At 44.1% G+C, this 19,175-nt stretch overlaps 2 protein-coding genes and 1 long non-coding RNA gene across 7 annotated transcripts in view; 2 read left to right on the top strand and 1 right to left on the bottom strand.

Moving 5' to 3' along the window:
• On the top strand, positions 1 to 10,483 carry GPR161 (G protein-coupled receptor 161). Of its 4 annotated transcripts, none has more exons than XM_042031130.1 (8): positions 1 to 94; positions 713 to 802; positions 1,542 to 1,558; positions 1,669 to 2,259; positions 2,779 to 3,503; positions 5,021 to 5,125; positions 6,365 to 6,484; positions 7,790 to 10,483. In XM_042031130.1, exons 4-8 carry the CDS (start codon positions 1,820 to 1,822, stop codon positions 8,035 to 8,037), a joined length of 1,638 nt encoding a protein of 545 aa, XP_041887064.1. In that variant the 5' UTR covers positions 1 to 94; positions 713 to 802; positions 1,542 to 1,558; positions 1,669 to 1,819; the 3' UTR covers positions 8,038 to 10,483. The 4 variants fall into 4 exon arrangements, with proteins under 4 accessions (XP_041887064.1, XP_041887065.1, XP_041887062.1 ...); XM_042031131.1 differs by lacking the exon at positions 1,542 to 1,558 and having other exon boundaries at positions 1,669 to 1,754; positions 1,848 to 2,259; XM_042031128.1 differs by lacking the exon at positions 1,542 to 1,558.
• LOC121666090 overlaps positions 6,789 to 19,175 on the bottom strand; it is a 24,154-nt gene continuing 11,767 nt past the window's right edge. The window contains exons 3-5 of the long non-coding RNA XR_006016579.1: positions 11,000 to 11,672; positions 8,568 to 10,139; positions 6,789 to 7,076 (exon numbers count right to left, since the gene is read on the bottom strand). This is a non-coding gene — a long non-coding RNA (uncharacterized LOC121666090). The remainder of the gene's footprint in view (positions 7,077 to 8,567; positions 10,140 to 10,999; positions 11,673 to 19,175) is intronic.
• TTF2 (transcription termination factor 2) overlaps positions 10,820 to 19,175 on the top strand; it is an 18,022-nt gene continuing 9,666 nt past the window's right edge. The window contains exons 1-11 of one of the 2 annotated variants that reach the window (XM_042031122.1): positions 10,820 to 10,944; positions 11,026 to 11,137; positions 11,347 to 11,433; positions 12,540 to 12,606; positions 13,080 to 14,018; positions 14,872 to 14,998; positions 15,836 to 16,021; positions 16,246 to 16,403; positions 17,298 to 17,379; positions 17,682 to 17,795; positions 18,407 to 18,557. In XM_042031122.1, coding sequence (XP_041887056.1) covers positions 10,917 to 10,944; positions 11,026 to 11,137; positions 11,347 to 11,433; positions 12,540 to 12,606; positions 13,080 to 14,018; positions 14,872 to 14,998; positions 15,836 to 16,021; positions 16,246 to 16,403; positions 17,298 to 17,379; positions 17,682 to 17,795; positions 18,407 to 18,557 — 2,051 coding nt within the window. In that variant the 5' untranslated portion in view covers positions 10,820 to 10,916. Of the gene's footprint in view, positions 10,945 to 11,025; positions 11,138 to 11,346; positions 11,434 to 12,539; positions 12,607 to 13,053; positions 14,019 to 14,871; positions 14,999 to 15,835; positions 16,022 to 16,245; positions 16,404 to 17,297; positions 17,380 to 17,681; positions 17,796 to 18,406; positions 18,558 to 19,175 lie in introns of those variants that run through there. The other variant, XM_042031123.1, reaches the window with a different exon arrangement.

Genomic DNA, 19,175 nt, shown 5'->3' on the forward strand with positions numbered 1-19,175 from the left:
GCCGTGGCCATGGCGGGGGAGGCTGGGGCCGCGGCGGTGCAGGGGGGTCCCGGCCGCCTCAGCCAGGAACGTCCCGCTCCGGCGGCCGTGGGCGGTGAGTGCGGAGCCGGGACGGGGGTAGAGGCGGCGGGAGCGGCGGCGGGACCCGCTCGCCGCCGGCGGGTGGGGGGAGGCGATGGATGCCCGGGGCGGAGGACCCTGTTCCAGCCCTTTGTTCGCTGCCGGAGGGAGCGCGGGGTAAAATGGCGAAACCCCCCTTCCCCACCGTATTTCCAACTCGGTCCCACCCGCTCTGTGAGTGCGGGAATCCTGGCCGCGCTGCCCGCGGCAAGGATGGGATGGGATGGGATGGGACGGGATGGGATGGGATGCGGTGCTGTCCCCGCCCCAGGTTGCCCTGCCCCGGGAGGGCCACCTCTGCCAGAGGCCGCTTTCGCCCCCAGGGTGCAGCAGGGCCGTGAGGGGACGGGGAGCGCCAGGTGCCCCCGGGCATCGATATCGCAGGGGAGCGGCCGCGATGGAAGCTGCGTTTCCAAAACCCGCTCCGGCCAAAAAGTGTTGGAAAGGCACACAGATGTGGTGCAGGCATGCTGAGAGAGAAAGAAACTCGAGGGGAAGTGTTTTTGCAAACATCCTCAGTCAGAGGCTAGGGAAGGGCTAAGTTACGCTTTTACAGAGCATGGCCCAGTAATGTCTTTAATTATGTTCTTAGGAAAGTACAGATAAAAATGGAAAAAAGGCGTCTTTCCAGGCTGACACTGCTGCCTAATGCCACAGCAGCCACACAGATGGAAGTGTTTCTGTGAGTACTCCCGTCTGTCTGGGACCAATGTCTCGCACAGCTGCAGAATTAGCTGAGATAACTTTCCTGAGTCTCTTACTTCCAAGTAATGCTAAAATCAACTTTATATTAATTGGTAGACTCTTTTACTTTTTTGGTCTGCATATTTGCATTTTTTGGTTTTGTTTGTTTGTTTGTTCACTATGCTGTGCTGTAGATGGTTGAAGAACTGAATTAAGTGGGTAGTGAATGTCATTTGGAGGCAGCAGGGAAAAGAAGAATTGCTAAGGAATTGGGAGAAATAACAAGGTTTCACAAGATGAGGTTGTGAATCAGTGGGATGGATGCTAACACTGAGAAGTCAAGGATTAAAAGTTCTCAAGCATTTCTATAGCATGGACCTCACCTTAATGTGAGGAAGTGTCTTTCAGACCTCTCATACAGAAAGCCAATTCCCCCAGTTCTTTGGTATAGGCAATAAAATACAATCAGCACTGTAGCTAAGGTGATTATGAACGTGGAGAAATGATGTTGGGAGAGTACATGAAGTGGTCCCTGAGTCTTTGAATGTTACTTAGCAGCTGTTACGAAACAGTCAGCAGGGTATGACTAGCCAGGCATCCATAGACCACCAGCAAATGCTGCATAGGCAGAATACAAGGTAACAATCAGGGTAAACAGGCAGATTTTTTTTTTTTAAGTGACTTTCTTTAAAGTAAGAGAAACAAAGACTGATAGTGGCATTCTTGTTTCTTTACAGCCTAGATGAAGGAGCTGGTAAGTAGGATTTAGAAACAAGTAAGATCCTTAGAAATTTTTGAAGTAAAAAGTGCTTATTTTCTTTCTTATTCCCCCCCCTTCACCTCTTCTTGTCTTCCCTGTTTCAGGCTTGGTGTTGTCATCTTTGGTGTGACCATAGGCAATTTACTGCCCCTTCACTTGCCCATCTAAAATGGTTTCCCACATACTACAGGTAAATTTTAACAAAGGCAAAAGGGCCTCCAGTCATTGGAAAGAGTTTGAAGAACTACTACCTGAATGTTTCTGAGCGTTGTTCTGCTTCTAGCTGCTCAGCATGTCTTGGCTGCTCCAGATCTGCACACTCTGACCATGACCAGCAATTCCTCCCTCAGCAATGGGAAGGGCCTGAGGAACCTGACCACAGAGGAAGATGGGGCAGTCAGAGTAACTGAGTCCATTGCTATAATCGTCATTGCCATCTTCATCTGTTTGGGCAACCTGGTGATTGTCGTCACCCTGTATCGGAAGTCGTACCTTCTCACCTTGAGCAACAAGTTTGTGTTCAGCCTGACCCTTTCCAACTTCCTACTCTCTGTGCTGGTGCTGCCTTTTGTTGTCACCAGCTCCATCAGGCGAGAATGGATCTTCGGGGTTGTTTGGTGCAATTTCTCAGCCCTGCTCTACATGCTGATCAGCTCAGCCAGCATGCTCACTCTGGGACTCATAGCTGTAGACCGGTAAGCTGCTCTTTGGTAATGAATGGCAACAAATTATGTGCACATCTCGTAGAGTAACTCACTGGCTGTGCATAAAAGTTGAGAAGCACTGCAGAGGGGAACATGGTGTACTGCTGGAGTGACATTTTTCCTCCAGCCCCTTGTGAAATTTTGATGTGGAGCAAGAGAAAATGATGTCATCAATAACGGAAAATGCAGAGATGCATCTAGAGTTTTTTAAAGCTCTTGATGGTATAATAACATACTATTTGATAAACATGAAATAGTGACTTAAAATTCCAGATTATACCCTAAGCATACGCTCACATGTAGGAACAGATGTAATGGTTGCATGAGTGCCTTCATCCAAGTTTGATAGTCTTGACTGCAGTGATGCCTGTATGTAACTGTTTCTAGAAAGAGAGTTTCTGAGCTTGTTTGAAGAAAAAAGAACTAGATATCAACATCATTAAAGCATGTTCTTTTCTTTATTGTATGTCTTATATGCTCCTGTGGACTACTTCTTTTCTTGCCCCCCAGGTACTACGCTGTGCTGTACCCAATGGTTTATCCGATGAAGATAACGGGCAACAGAGCAGTGGTAGCTCTTGTGTACGTGTGGCTGCATTCCCTTATTGGCTGCCTCCCTCCTCTTTTTGGCTGGTCCTCTTTGGAGTTTGACCAATTCAAGTGGATGTGTGTGGCAGCCTGGCACAAGGAGGCTGCCTACACGGCCTTTTGGCAGATCTGGTGTGCGCTACTGCCCTTCGTGGTCATGATGATCTGCTATGGATTCATATTCCGCGTGGCAAGGATTAAGGCCCGCAAAATCCACTGTGGGAGCATTGTCATTGTGGAGGAGGACTCGCAGAGGAACGGGAGGAAGAACTCCAGCACCTCCACGTCCTCCTCTGGCAGCCGAAGGAACGCTTTCCAAGGGGTTGTTTACTCAGCCAATCAGTGCAAAGCTTTCATAACCATCTTGGTTGTCATCGGGGCTTTTGTCATTACGTGGGGGCCTTACATGGTGGTAATTACATCAGAGGCACTTTGGGGGAAAAACAGTATTTCCCCTGCTTTGGAGACATTGGCTACATGGCTGTCCTTTTCCAGTGCCATTTGCCATCCGCTAATTTATGGGCTGTGGAACAAGACAGTGCGCAAGGAACTCCTGGGAATGTGCTTTGGGGATCGGTATTACCGCGAGTCCTTTGTTCAGCGGCACAGGACATCGAGGCTATTCAGCATTTCCAACAGGATCACAGGTAAGATTTAGCTGCAAAAGATACTTTCTTAATACTACTAAGAGCAAGGCTTCCTGTCTGCCTATGTTTGGCATGTTTCAGGGCTCTGTAACGAAAGTTGAATGTTTCTGGAGTTTTCCGAAGTCTTTTATCAGTCAGGTTATAGACATTTGAATGGAGAATTTTTCCATTTTTTTGCAGTTAACATCTTTCTCCTTCTATAATAAAACTTTCTCAGGCAGAGAAGACATAGTGATGAGGATAATAAAAATAATTTATTTTGTTCTTTCTTAGCATTTCCTTTTGTGTGCCTTCCATTTTGTGTTGCCCAGATTTGAGCTCTACCGACAGTACTTTTTGCAGCACTTTTTCTTTGATTAATGGCCTTATGCTGCAACTCTCTGAAATCCAGTAAGGTTCCACCAGTGTAACTGCTTCTGCAAGTTCAGTTTTTAGGCTTAATGGTTGTGAAGAAAAGATCATAAACAAAGTAAAACCGTGTAAAACCATAGAACTATTTGGTGTCTCCCCATGTTGCAGACTGAGACCTCCAGTTGCTCAGTTTGGTGGTTTGGGATTTTTTTAAGTAGCAAAGCAATGACATTCAGATTTTTAATAATTTCCCTGGTCCTATTCAGAAGCTTCCAAAACCAGAACATCTTCAAGGGATATTTAATGCAGAGGCAAAACCTGAAATTATTTAATTGGGAAGGATGATCTAAAATGCAGAAGGAAGATGAGAGCAGCAAGGCATTCGTTATCTTTTCTGCAGCCTGGGAACACTGCAAGAGACTGTCATGTAAATAAAAGAGTTATGGAGCTGTAGCCACATCACAAGCTGCAGGAGCTTTGGCAAGTCTGTATCCAAGAAATGTATGGATAAATACATTGGAAACTGAGGTGGGGAGGGAAAAGAAAGGAAATTTCTTTCTCTTTCCAAGTGATAAACTTGAAGCTGTCAGCTTCTTATCAGATGTATTAGCTGGAGGCTGATAGGGAGGGGAAAAAGACCCCCAACAAACCCACAACAAAATTTCAAGGTGGGATCCAAAGACAGCACCTTTGTAAAAATCCCAGGATCTCCTCCCTTCTTGTTTTGGAAATTTGAAAGAAGTTGGGCATCTCTGTGCCTCAGCCTTGCTCATAAGCTTCTTCCCACACTAATGGCCTGTCACAGCTGCCAGTGGCTACCAGGTTATTCTCTGTCTAGAAGATGCCTGACAAATCTCCCCATCCATGTGAGAGCATTTGCTTGGTGCTCAACTTGTCTGGCTGATAAAACACACACAGTTGCAAAAGAGTGGGAGGGACATGTTGCAGGGAGAAAGTAGATTTGCCTTTCTGAACCTGAGAGCTGCTGACTGGATTTCTTAGATGTAAAGTCCAGAAGTCCTGATACTGTGCTCTCTGCATCAGCAAGGTAAGTTTTATATGCAGAATAATAAATAAGGCAGTGGAGTGGTATTACTGGAAGAGAAGTTTACTCTTGCAAATTCCTTAACCATTCACTGTGTAACAAAAGCAAAATTTTCTTGCAGATTTGGGACTATCTCCTCACCTTACTGCCCTCATGGCGGGTGGGAGGCCACTGGGAAACAGCAGCAGCACAGGAGACACGGGTTTCAGCTGCTCACAGGATTCAGGTAACTGCAAGTCTCTTGCTCCCTACTTGGACAGAAGTTTGCACTTGGCAGCACTCTCATGGACAGTCAGTATTTACACCCACAGATGTCTCCTGGTGGACGAATGACATGAAGCATCTGTTCCAGCTGTTACAACAAAACTGCAGTTGCTTTTTTCCTCCCTTGCTTTTGATAGATTTACTTGCAAAATGCTGCTTACTGGATGATGACCCTCCCTTGGTAATGTGTCCTGGGAACAAGATGCACTGCTTTTGTGCCCTTCTTCAGTTTCTGTTGTTTAGAGACTTTCTCTGTATCCACAAGGAACAGAGCAACAAAGTGCTCTGAAGAATGTGCTTCTCTGTTTCCTATTCTGTAAGAGACTTTGTCTTGTTCATCCTGCAGTGTAAACATAAACACTTGGGATGGTTTCAGCTTATGATTTCATTACTACTTAAGATCTCTCAACTGAAGATGGTTTGGAAAACAAAAAAAGAGTTCTGATGGTAATTTTCTGTCCAGATCTGTCACTAGATTTTTCTGGCAGTTAACTCAGCTACCAGTCCTTAACTACAGTAGTTATTTTAGAGAGTACTTCTGCTTTAGAGACACCAGAGGGGGATCTTTAAAAGGTTGCTTGGTGTAAGGGAGTTGTTTCCTACAATTGTAAAGGAAGTCTGTGGAGCTGGGATTTATTTTTGGTAGTTGTTTTGTGGTGGTAGCTTTATGCCTGTTGTGGATATTCTGCAGCTGTATGTGATAAAGGAGAGTAGCCTCCTGGTAAACCTGCCTCAGTGAAGAGGATGTGGTGTTACCATCTTGTGAAAGCAGTTTAAACAAATGAACAAAACTAAAGAGACACCAAATGCTGTTAGAAGTACCTCTGTTGGTTAAGGAGGGAGCACAGTCCATAGTCTGGGAATGGATATACAGTGATCCACTGTGAAATACTATTTCACTTGGATGCTTTTACTGTGAGTTACTGAAGAGCAGAAGGAAGCCTTAGTCCCTCTTCAGTGTTACCTGCTGCATGCAGTACATGATCCTGGGGCCTGCAATGCCCAGTCTCTAATGAGAAGGTTTCCCAATCCTTTGAATGAAAACTGACCTCATTCTTTTTCCATGCAGTGTTTAATTTGAGCTGAAATTTACTCACAAAAGCTGGGTTTAGACATCTTCTGAAGGAACTGCTGAAAATTTTTTGCCACCATATTGTATCCCAGTCTTACTGTTTTACTTGAGGACTCTTGCTCTTTTCAGGAACAGATACAATGCTTCTTGAAGATTATAGCTCAGATGGCCCTCTCGCCCCACACTGCGTCTGTCCCCCTCGAAGGAGGAGTTCAGTGACGTTTGAAGATGAAGTAGAGCAAATTAAAGGTGAGTGTAGGAGTAAGTATGAAAATGCTCAGAGTCAACTATATTGTAGGCTCAGGAAGCCTTCCAGGACCTTGAGAATTGTCTTGAAAAGTATCTGACCACTGTTTGCCTTAACAGACCTGATCATTCATGCAGCTACAACAGAAAGCAAAATCAGGTCTTTCTTCCAGATCTCAAGGAGCAGCAAGCAAGGACAAGAGTTAGAAGCTGGGATTCCCTGCCATATAAAAATTATATTGCACAGCGGTATCCTCTCTGCAACTCCACTCATCTTGGTGGCTGTTACAGTCTGTTTTGTTTCTCAGGGCATATATTTTCCTGCCCTCATATTTTGATTGCATTATCCCTGTGTTTCTCACTTGCTGTCTCTTCTCAACTTTGTCACTTACAGACTTGAAATTCTTCCATTTACAGACTTGAATGAACTGAATATAATTTTATTCTGTTTAGTTTACTTTTATTTACTTAAATTCCACTTCACTTTACTGGGTGTGTTCCTCAGCAGGTACGGGTGAAAACAGATGAACCACATGCACTTTTTTCAGTCAACTTGCTTTTTGGTTCTGGGCTGCCAGAATGTTGCTGTGATCATCTGTAAAATGTTGGAACATTAATTTAGGCTGATAGTTACAATAATTTCAATAGAAGACTCGATAATAACAACTGAATTTTCTAAACAATATATGATTGTGGACAGTATGAAAATAAGCAGAATGCCTTTAAGAATCAAGTAATAATAAAACCTGAAATAATGAGAAAACTCTTTCAATAGAATTTATAAAGATCTTGGCAAAATTCCCTTTTGTCCTCTTCCCAGCATGAAATGAATATTCCCTTGTACAAATACATTAGCATACATTTCCCACTATCTTTCTGAGTGATTACATACGAGCAGACATATAATTTCTTGTCTGAGTGAAAGAGGGAAATCTTAGTGCTCAGGTCCCCAAAGGTTTAGTAGTTCTCCCTGGTGAGTCTCAGGGTTTTCAGGATCCCTGGGGCTTTAAATTATTTCAGCAGCCTCACTGAAGAGTTACATTTGGGATGAACTCTTGTGTTGTTCAACATGTTGGTGGGTAGAGAGGTATACAAATGCTACAAAAACGACTGCATCAATGCAGATTATCCCACTCTGAAGCTTTGTGGCCACAGAATGGTGTAGGAAGCCTGAATATTGTTGGTAAATGTGCTCTGTTGGGTAGTTATTTTGCAGAGAGCATGATCATGCCTTTACAACAGGATCTATATTAGTTTTCAAGCATTTGCACAGTCATGCTCATCAACTGTTATCTTTTTTTTTTTCAGAAGCTGCAAAGAATTCTGTTCTTCATGTAAAAGCTGAAGTCCATAAATCTCTGGACAGTTACGCAGCCAGTCTGGCCAGAGCTATTGAAGCTGATGCGAAACTCAGCCTGTTTGGGGAAGATGCTTTACCAGGAGCCCTGTTCCCCTTGCGGACTCTGGCAGGAAGCAGTGGGAACACGCGGCGTGGTGCCAGGCCCCATGCCAGCCAAAGACTGAAGTTGCAGAGCATCGATGAAGGGAACATTTGACACAAGCACTGGAGTAAGAAAACAGAACGAAACCACTAAGCAGGGCCTACTGCAGCTGTTAGTGTTTCACCAGAACCAGGATACCGTGTCGGGATGTTTCCAATGTTTTTTCAACACATGGAAACAGCTGAATTCTGGTACTTGCATCAGCATTTTGCAGCAGTGTTTGTTTACTGCTTAGGGTGCTCTTTGAGTCTTCTGCCATGTCATTATCACACAGTGCATAGGAATGCAGGGGTTGGTTTCATTGACCAGATCATTAGTCAGTTGAATCTTGGGTCCATTATTGGCCAAAGCTGATACAGGAACAAAACAGAAAACGTATGTGCAGTGTTTAATTCTTTGTTGCATCCATCTTCTTCTGACCACCAGGATAATCAGTTGGTACTTGATAGCTGGAGTGCTCTGATATGAGCCTGTGCATTGGATAAAGCCTTACTGTCAGAGACTCCCAGCTGAGGAACAAGGACTTCACTAAGGGCAAAACCTGAACTTTTCAGAGAGCTCGTGCGGATTATGGTCCTACTTACCTTTGCTGGGGGATATTTATTTCTGTTCAGAATGCCAGATCTGATACTGGACTCTGCTTTGCTTGGCAGCACAGGACTCCAGCTCCTCTGGGTGTAATGGCTAGAAGCAGACCTGGGCTGGGAACAGCATAGAGATGGGATTTGAGGAAATCATTAGTGCAGAATTCTTAGTTTCTCTGAGAACTTCAGCTCATGTCCCTGGTTTTGCTGTTATTAAAAGGGCACTGAGTGGCCATGCTAAGCTTGAGAGAACTTAAGTAAGATATTACCACTTCATATTCAGGATTCATCTTCTAGAGAGAAGAAAGTTGTTTTTTTAAATCCTGAGGGAATGTAGTATTTAAGCTGTAGTTACCTCAGTGCTTCTATTTCTTTGGAGTATTAATTCAGTAATCTCAAAAATAAGAACATTTGGCACTTACACTGCACTTTGCATGTTCTTAAGCACTGTACAGACATTACCTTGTTAGGCCTTTGTCAGAGGGCTGATGAGCCCTCCTTGCCAAAGAAGGGGAACTCGGCACAGCCAAGCTGCTGGCGGTGAAACAAGCTGTAAAGGTGGGAAGGTTTGTAAGGAAAAGAGGGATGAGGTGGATCATATGTGTATGTTCAGCTTGAGGAACCTTTCTGTGCCTTCCTGGGCTATCCCCTTCCTTACTTTGGTGGGTTACAGCCCTGCCTTACTTCGTATTTCAAAGAGAGGAAGACATGTGAGAAGGATAATTCCTTGGGGGTGGGTGTCAGTAGCAAATGGACTTAAGGACCAAGGATTTGCATTTGTTTACTCTGTCTGCTCCTCTGTGCCTCTACCTTTCCCCAGAAGTGCTTTCTTTGTATGAGGTTTTGCTGCAGGTTGTTTGGAAATCAGGAGCAGGATGTTTCCATCTGGGCAAAAACGAGGCGTATACTTGTTTTGTCTTTGTGTGACTTGCTCAGAGGCACAGAAGCGAAGTGTTGTGAGGCAGAGCCTCGGTCCAGTACTGTATTTAGACATCCTATTTGTCTGTGTTCCCAACTCAGAGATGTATTTCAGCACAAGCTTATGTCCATCTCTGGACAAAGCAACTTGACTTTCTGAACTAGCCTGAATCCCACTGCGTTCCCATGTAAAATATAACTGCATGCTTAAAATTCAGTACATGGTTTGCTGATTTAAGAACAGGCTGTTAGAGCAAGAACACTTAAGCTCCAGTAAGATGGCTCCTAGCATAATGCAGGAATAAACCAATTAATAATAGTGAGGTTCTAACTCCTGCGTTTTTTACTTCTTATGTGTTAGAGAAATTTGCATCTGTGGGCACACTTTAGGAAAAAAAGAACCAAAAATCCCAGTATTTGCCGGGAAACACCCTGCATCGAGGTCATTATTGCTGTCATTAACATTACAATCACAGTTGCTTGTAGTACTGAACACTCCTTAAGCTATACACTTGCCTGGAAGTATTTTGTCTGCATCCCTTTTATTCCATATTCCTGCTTCAGAACAAGTTGAGCAGAGTCGTTGCTGAATGTCAGAAGGGCACGTGCAAGTATTAATGCATCGTGGAGGAGTCAGTGCTGGCCCAAAACGCTCTTTTGTGTAGGAGAAAAAATTCCAAGGCACGTGTGAAAGCACAAAAGCGATAGTATTGTGTAAAAAACACGTTTTTCACACAGGTTCTGAGACAAATACAGCCTTCAGGCAGGTCAGGGGGGTTGCAAGAGTTTACACCGTGGTTGAATTTGGCTGCCAGAGTTAATATCGCTAATGTTATTCGTATTTTTGTACACACCTTATAACCCTTCCGTAACTCTGTTATTACCGGAGTCGTTCTCTCACTTGAGTTGTCGTTAACAAAAGCGGTAATTGAGAAATGCACACATTTTGTAAAACTGTATTTCCCATCTTAAATACAGAAGAGAGAAAAAACAACTTATCCTCAGTTCCTGATGTTTGTTTGTTTGTACTATTATTTCAACTTAAATTAATGTTTGAATATTTTACTTTCAAACGTATGTCCAGCTGGCAGGATGGACCTGTTAGCCGCGGCAGCTGGAGCCGTTTCCAGGACGGGGAGGTGTCCTGGGTAGAACACGGCTCCTCCCTGCGCACCGGGCCGGCTTTGGGAGCGCGGCCGTGCCGGGTGTGATCCCGAGGCGGGGCCCTTGCCCGGGGCCCTTGCCCACGGCCACGCCCCGCCCGCGCCCCTCATGGCGTGGCCGCGCCCCGTTGGCGTCTCCCTCGCGCTTGTTCGCGGCCCGGAGGGCGCGGGGCGGGCGGGGATCGGGGCGCGCGCAGCGCAGCGCCGCGGTGATTGGCTGTGCCGCGCCGGCCGGGCGGCCTTGGCCGCTTCAAAGGGCTGCCCGGCCATGGAGGCTGTTCCGTGCGCCGAGCACGGTGAGGGGCGGCCCGGGGGGCCCGGCGGGGTTTGGTGTGGGGGTCTCGGACTGACCGGTTCTGCTTTTCTCCGCTCCGCAGGGTCCCTCTGCTTGCTGAAAACGGGCGTCCGCGATGGCCCCAACAAAGGGAAGAGCTTCTACGTGTGCGGGACGCAGGGCCCCGCTGCCTGCGGCTTCGTCCTCCCGGCGCCGTAGGTGCAGGGCAGGGGGCGGCAGGAGGGGGACTGTGGGACAGGGAACACACGTGCCTGTCCTGAGGGAAGTTCACTGCTGTGTCAGCAGCCTCAAACCTGTTTTCTTACGTAATCTTTGTTTTGTCGCAAGTGATTGTTTTGCCGTGGCAGTTTCCTGGGCAGCTCGTCTTGTCTCTATTATTCCGCTTCTCCTTTCCTCCTTTCAGGGTTCCTGCTTCTCACTGCTTGATCCATGAGGGGTGCGTGGTGGAGCTGCAAGTCCTGGTTCAGCAGCCGGACAGAGAGGAATACCAGTAAGTTCCTCAAATTTTTTAAACCCGTGTGTCTGCCTTAAAACCTATGGTTTTAGGGTAAAACCTATGTTCCTTCTTCCTTCTTTATCCTATGTTTAGTTCTTAAAATAATCTTCTCGAAGTGCTTCTGACTAATGGTCCTTTCGTTTTTGCAGTTACTGGTCAGAAAACTTGAATCCTGTGATTTGGCAGTTTTTCTGAAATGAGGATTTAACATCCACCTAGGCTGTACATGTGTCCTGTGGGGAAAGGAGGGCTATTATTAGAGTATCTCATTTTTATGGTATATTTGAAGACTTACTTTGTAGTATACTGCCTATTTGAAATAAAGATCATCATTCTTAGGATCAGGAGGATCTTAGCTCTCTCTATTATTTATGAGAAGTGAGAGTTGAATGCCAGCCATTCAAAGTGGAAATGGGGGTTTAATGTGCATGTTGAAATGTTTGGAATTGTTTTATGGTGACTGACTTGCAGTTTCCTTCTAAAATTGAAAAGGGTCGTCGAGCCCTGAGGCCTTCATTTACCCTGTTTCCAAATGTTTGCCACTTTTATTAGCAGTTATATCCAATAGTATAAACCTGGGTCATCAGATAATGTTTGTTTTTAACAGAATTTAACAGGGCTCTGTGGCTGCGTTCATCCAAACTTAGCATCAAATTCACCAGTGTTACTTCTGATAAAGTACTTGCAGCAGTTCTGGTTGGCTGCTAGTTTGAAAAAGAAATCACATCCAAAGTGTTTCTGTCCCTGAGTTGCTGTAAAGATGAGGTGGTCTGTGCAGTGTAGCTAAAAGAAGAGTTGTTTCCTTACACCTTGAAATCATAAGATGCTTCTAAGGCTCTAAACGTAGATGGTATTTTTGCTTGAGCAGTTACTCTTCTATAGCTAAAATGAAAAAAAAAAACCCCAAAGCCTAGGAATCTTTATCCAGAGAACACTGTTCTCTGTTGCCCATGTTCATGGCCTTTTGTTATGCAAAGGTCTGAATGTAAAGATGAACAGAACTTGTCTGTGATGCTTTTTGGTGCAAAATACTTTTTAAAGAGTGCTTAGAGCTTCTTTACTGGCTCCTGGGGTTGAAATCTTGTTTTAATCCTTGGTAGGTTGTTTTACCGGTGCCTTAAAAGTAAGCTGAATGGGAAGAAATGGTGTGGAAGCGTGCCATGGCAGGTATGAGTGTTTCCTTTGTATTCTAGTATCACCTCATTCCAGCATGATATTTCATTCCATATACAGTAGTCACCTCTGAAAGTACTTAGTGGGAGATTTTCTGTCTGCTAACTGAAAAGTGTACGAGGCCTGCTGTTCTCTAGATGAGACTTCTCTTTCTCTTAGGTTGTGTGAAGTACTCACTATTCTTCAGTCTTAGAAGGAACTTGGATTTGATTCCTGGCTGTCCTCTTTTCTAGAGATTGTGGTGTTGGGACTTGATCCCAAAAAACCATGGGAATGGCAAAGGAAGTAGAAAACCAGCAGTTTTGTTTTGGATTTCTAATGAAACGTTTATCCTGATTGTGTTAGAATGATAGGAAAGATGATCTTGGTAGAGAATGAAGTCTTGTTTGAGGTGATCAGGTTGTGTGTGTAGTTAACAGGCTTTAATAATTTATATGTTAGCATTTATTCCCTTGTATAAATTACAGGATCCAAAAGCTACCAAAGCGTCAAAAGCCGTGGAATCCCAGCCCAGCACAGCACCTTTCTTCAATCCCACTAGCCAAAGAAATCCATTCAAAGTGCTGGACAAGAATTGTGCACCATCATCCTGGAAACAGATGAATCAAGGAAATGGAGAGGAAAGTAAAGCAAAAGGAGTTAAAGCAGAGAATGAGAGAGTGTTGGTGTCACATAAAGAAAAGAAATCAACCCCTGATTCCTCCACAGAGACAGAACCTCTAGAAGAACTCAAAAATAAAAAGAAACCATCCACAGGAAGTAAAAGTGACTCAGAATTTCAGGAGACTACAGTGTCTGAATCTAAACTTGGCCTTTCTGAGACCAGGAAAGGGAAAAATATGCTTTCAGAGGAAGAGAAATATGGTGGCAGTGGCAGGGAATCCAATAAGCCTTCTGAGCATGTGGACAAGGAGCCAGGCGCGAGATCAAAACTCTTGCCACTAAGTCTTGGAAAGCAAAGTACAAGTACCAAGCCTCCAGTGGAGGAGCAGCTTGGAGACAAAAGCTTAAAAAGTTGTGGGGATAAGGAAACAAGAGAGAAAGATTGCACTGGTCAGAAGAATGGTGGAATTAAACTGGTGTCTAAAGAAGATGCCCTTTCCCCCTCAGGGGCACAGTCAGCATCGAAGTGTGCTGCCCTGAGGGGAGGTGCACAGGCAGAGCTGCCCAAGGCACAGCTTGGACCAGGGTCTTCTGGGGAAGCTTCTGGCAGTGACAGTGATGAAGTACAATTTGGTTGTTCCTCCTCAGGTAAAAGTAAACCTGAGAAATCAGTTGAGATTCCTTCAGGAAAGAGTGTGCAGGGGACATCTTTGCCAGGAGCAGGAGCATCATGTCACATGGAAGGACCCAAGGACCCTAAAATGCTTCATAACCATCTTGTAGTCCAGCTGAAACAGAAAAAGGTCATTTATTGCACCTATTTTGGGGGGTGGGGAGGGTGTTATTGTTTTCAGAGTCACTTCCCTTACTCATGACAGGCATCAGAATATGGTATCTCTTTGCAGCACAAACTCAAAATGTGGTGTAGGAAGATGTGGTGCGAGAGGGAATTCAGCCTATGTACAGACTGGTTGTATTAAGCAGATACAAAACAATTACCTATAAGGTAATACAGCCTTCTGCATTTGGGGATGCCCACCTGAGGTTGTGTCTTGTCTTTTACCCTGAAAGTAATTTGCATAAGATGGGATAGTGCACAGCCAGCTTAACTTTTGTAAGTAACATGGCTGTTTCTGGTAGCCTCTCTTGGCCTTGTGCAGTAGGAGTGATCTAGCTATGAAAGTTCACACTAGGATGAAGTAAACTTAACTACCTGTTTGCTTTTTTTTTTTTTTTTAAGTAATTGCCAATCACTATGTTCTACAGTTTTTACTGTGAACCTCTCTGTTTGCCTAGAGTTCAGAAAAGAACCTCAAAATAAAGTCAGAAGTGTTGTTTGTTCAAGTAGGTTAAATGTTGGATGCTTTGAGAGAGGTCAGGATTGTCCAAGTCACATGACTACCTGTTTCATAAAAAGGAGTCCCTGTGTCCTTCCATCTTTTCTGAAGAACACTAATGGTTAGTTTATTTTCTGCTAAAAGACTGTTTAATTGTACTGAATGACACTTGAAAGCTTTTGGCGATTACAGAACAGTATCAAAATACAAATCAAAATGAGATAAGATTAGTTCTGCTTAGACTTCTGACCAGATTGTTCTGTGTTGGCAGAGAGCTTGGTAACCACACTCAGGTTTTGGTTTTTTTTCGTGTTTGCAGAGTACATTGGCTACAGTGAACATTCAGCTGCTGCCAGATAAAGGGGAACGGTTATTAAAGCAAGTGCAGGATTTGGAAGCTGCACTCAGTGCTCTTAACATTTCAACAGCAGATACTAGTGAAAAAGGTAGGGATAATTGGTTTTTTTTGCCTCCAGAAGTTTACAAAACAATTTGTCTTAAAAATAGTTGTTAATATGGAGGAAATACAGCATAAACTTATATATGGCCTGTGGTCTATAAAATGTTTGTTGAGATTTACTGAAGATGGAAAGTGTAAATTGCAAAATACGTGTCTGGGAGCAGATGAATGGAACAACTCAAAAGTTTCCTGTGAAATGTGGTGGCTTCCCAAGGGAGTTTCCTCCCACCATTAGGATCTAGGTTTCCAGCTTTGGCTACATGACTGAGACGGGTATCTCCATGAGAACGTGCCAGTGAAGTGTTAACTCCCTCTGTTGCAGGATGGAACTGTGCTGTTTAGGCATGTTGTTGTGATTTGAATATTCCAGTTACCAGATTCAAAATGAGCAGCTTCCAGTGTGCTATTCCTGAGAGAGAAAAGCTCATGAGCTCTTGGCCCATTTGTTCTTGGATGTTTCAATAGTTTTTGTGTTCAAAATATTGACAGGAGAGATATCTTCAAGATTAATAAATTGTCTGGGAACAGTGTGCAAAACTGACCTTTTTGCACTGCTCTGATCACAGTTGCAGAGTTCACTGTGTGGCTATAAACCACATACTGAAGCTGGAGCTGGACACGTTGCCTGTCACAGCAGCAGGCCAAGAGCACATGTTGTAGTGGCTCAGGTGATGTGCTAACCTGCTATTAAATTGGTGTCACCACTTCACAGTATTTTGCAAGCAGACTGTTGGGCAAAATGAAGGCTCTTCTCTGGGCTGTAGAGCAAGGCTCTGAGGTTCACGGTGCAACCTTTTCAGCCTGTGCTTCCTTTCTCCTTAAGGGCAGGACAGCATGAGCAGCAGCTGCCACCATGAAGAATCTTTGTCTAACCCAGCTGGCAGGCCAGGTGGTACAAAGCTGATAGCACCACTCCCGCTCCAGGATTCTTCAGCAAAGGCCTCTGCAGGCTCACACAGTCACCCCTTGGCTGCTGCTGCTTTGGGTTCCAGTGGCCAAAGGTTTGGAAGTAAGTATAGAAAGATTCTGTCATTACAGAGAACACTGTTGAGTACTATTTCTGAAATAATCCTGCAACTTGTGGATATATGTGAGAGTACTAAACCTTTTTTGTTACTACGAGCTGCATACTGTCCCTCAGGCATCTGCAGCCACTGAAGTCAATCTCTGAGGTGAAAGATCTGCTTGGAAAGTTAGCTTTGTAAACACATCTCTGATACTCTATCTTTGCAGTGAGTGTTGGTGTGCAGAATCTGTATGGGGGAAGAATGACAGAAGACCGAATCAGGGCTGTACACAGGGCCACATTTGAGGCTATTAATCATCTTCATAAATCTCTAGAATCCTGTCCAACAGAGGAGACAGCAGCTGAAGATCCCTCTGGACTGAAGGTGGGTTGGCAAGGATGGAAGCTGTTATGCTGATGAGTGAATCATAACCTCTGAGTAGTACCCTAGAGCATTCCTTCCTTCCCACTTTGACATACTTTGCATCCTAATGGAAGCAGATACTCTAATTACATTCCATCGATGTTGTTTGTACATGATGGGCAGAACAGAGGTGTGAGGAACAGTCTGAGAACCTCATTTTTCATTCTTCCTGGTGAGCTGTAAGAAATAATCTTTCAAAAAAGTGTTGCAGGTGATTGAGTTCATGCAGTGTGATGGACTCCAGAGTAGTCAGTTCTGATCTGCCAAGAGCAGCTCTCTATCTGTGACGTGATGCAGAACTCATGTTTGAGGTTATATGCGAGGTATTGGAAGGCACATGCCTCCACAAGATGGTGTGTAGATGCATATATGTTGTCACTTGTCACATTGTCTTGGGACCTTTTCAATGGTGGGGAAGGCCACTAAATGTCCTGTGGTGGTAGTATGTAGTCCCTCTTCCTGTTCTAAGAGTCTGTCAGGGTCTTAGATTCAGTGAGAAAAGGGGAAGTGTTCTCAATCCCTTTCCTTGACAGTGATAGGTGTTGTAAGCAAGGTAGTCTGGGGTGGACTTTCCAGCTGAACGAGCTGTTGTTATCTGCTCTCTCAGAGCACTGTGAGGCACTAGGCTGGTTTGTGCATGAGGCATTGGGAAGACTCATCTATGGTACTGCTGACCTCCTGTCTTCAGGAGTTGCCTACCTCAGGTATTGCAATCCATATGAAAAAAGAACAGGTAGGTAAACTCCTTTTAGTAGGATTGTAGTAAAACATTCGAACAGGATAATTGGAACAGGAAGCAGAAGTGTCTAAATTTTGTCAGGTGTTTCCTTCAAATCCTCTGTCTCACCCCCTCAGGTTCCACTGCTGCAGCACCAGAAACAGGCGCTTGCATGGCTCCTGTGGAGAGAGAGTCAGAAGCCGTGTGGAGGAATTCTGGGTGAGCAACAGAACGGGAAAGTGGATTTTGTGGGATCTATGGCAGCAAAGTTTTGCATGTAACTTAGTTGGAGGCCAATTGCTGGTTATTTTGTAGGCATGTCAAAAGGTCTTGTTTTCTATGCCCTTTTACCAACTACAGGTATTAACCAATTACTAAACCATACCCTGAAATTTTCATCTGTGTATTTTTATTTTGCTGCGTTCCCCAGGGCACTTTCTGTTGTAGTATTTCCCTCAGTGTAGATCTCAGCTAAGGGGGCTCATTTCTGCAGGTGATAACTGGTGTGTGTCTTTTTGCAGCGGATGACATGGGCTTGGGGAAGACTCTAACGATGATTGCTCTCATTCTGGCCCAGAAGCAGCTGAAGACAGAGAAAAAGAAGGAGACGTTAGAAATATGGCTATCCAAAAATGGTACAGAGTTGTTGCCATCCTACAGCACATACATTATGATGAAGTGCCATTTGAAATGCCTAAAGCATTATAGGTTAATGGGTCGTAGAACAACACACTGTATCTGTGCTCACTTTCCTTCTGCAGGAAACTTTCATTTGGCTAAATTTTACTGTGCTTCCTTGCATGGCCTTTCTCTTGATCAGAGTCATTTTTGTCTTCCATTGGATGTGTAGGATTTTCCAACTCATTACTTTATATTATTTGGGGATTTTTTTTTTTTTTACTGTTTTCCTGAAACAGTTAAAGCCAACATATGCTGAGTTTGCAAAAGGTTTCATAGCTTTTAAAACATATGCATGGTTTTCATAAGGACTTAAAATATTTACTATTCACCTCCCTGTGACTGATCTTTTTTCTTTCCAACGCTCCCCCAATGATTACTTTTATCTTGTCCACAGACATTGGGGATGCTAGTGCTTTTTAAGAGTGTTGCTTCTGTGTCCACAGTCTGTACTGTATCCTCATGGAACTGGTTGGACACTCTTCTCAGTTGTGAATTTCCAAAAATTCTGTCATTGTTCTAATCTAATGTGAAGACATTGAAACCTGTCTGCAATATTTTCTTTTAGAGTCCACTGTTATCCCTTCTAGTTGCACTTTAGTCATTTGTCCTGCATCCTTGATCCATCACTGGAAGAAAGAGATTGAGAGACGTGTGGCCTTTGGCAAACTGAGGATCTATTTGTACCACGGGCCAAATCGAGATAAGCATGCAGAGGTGTAAGTGCTAAACCATAAATATGACTAAGAAAAGCAAAGTGCTAGCAAGAGATTGTATTTATCAAAGTTGAAATTCAGTGGCTGTAAAATGATGGAAGAATGTGAAGTATTGAAATGTGGAAGATCCAGAAAGTCAGGCCGATGTGTGCTGTCAAGGTGTATTTAGTAAAACATTTACTGGCCTGTGCCCACGCTCAGTGGTTCTGGTGGAGGCTTTTGCTGCTTCTGATAGCAAAAAAAAAGGTGTATATTCTCTAAAATACCTCTTGCATGCGAAGATTGTCAGTGGCAGTTTCTTCCATGCTTGTGCTTTATAGTTGTATTTTTTTATCAGCTGTATGTATAGATCAGAATATTTTCTAGACCTCTTCAGGCCATGCTAAGCAATATTCCTGGGTGTCAGGCTCTAAGTAGGGTGCATCCCATGTGGTGTGCATTCTGGACAATGGGCTTTTACTGTCATCTTGAGCTTGCTGTGTCTACTTCCAGTATCCATAAAACGGGGACGATGCAACTTTCCTGTTCGACTGCAATGAAGCTCAGTTTTCTGTAAAAGTCAGCATTTCAGCTCCTTTAGAGCTGTGTTGTTCTTAAATGCATTCTTCAGCATGCACTTAG

This window comes from Corvus kubaryi, unplaced genomic scaffold (genome assembly GCF_017639235.1).
Source record: "Corvus kubaryi isolate FWS band 111438036 unplaced genomic scaffold, C.kubaryi_AGA036_p1.0 37341, whole genome shotgun sequence".
NCBI classification, from domain to species: Eukaryota; Metazoa; Chordata; class Aves; order Passeriformes; family Corvidae; genus Corvus; species Corvus kubaryi.

Excerpts from the sequence above, each read along its gene's own strand:
- GPR161 (XM_042031130.1), top strand. The coding sequence starts at position 1,820 with ATGTTTCTGAGCGTTGTTCTGCTTCTAGCTGCTCAGCATGTCTTGGCT. Across the intron at positions 2,260-2,778 it reads GGACTCATAGCTGTAGACCG|GTACTACGCTGTGCTGTACC; the intron begins GTAAGCTGCTCT and ends CTTGCCCCCCAG. Across the intron at positions 6,485-7,789 it reads TGAAGTAGAGCAAATTAAAG|AAGCTGCAAAGAATTCTGTT; the intron begins GTGAGTGTAGGA and ends TTTTTTTTTCAG.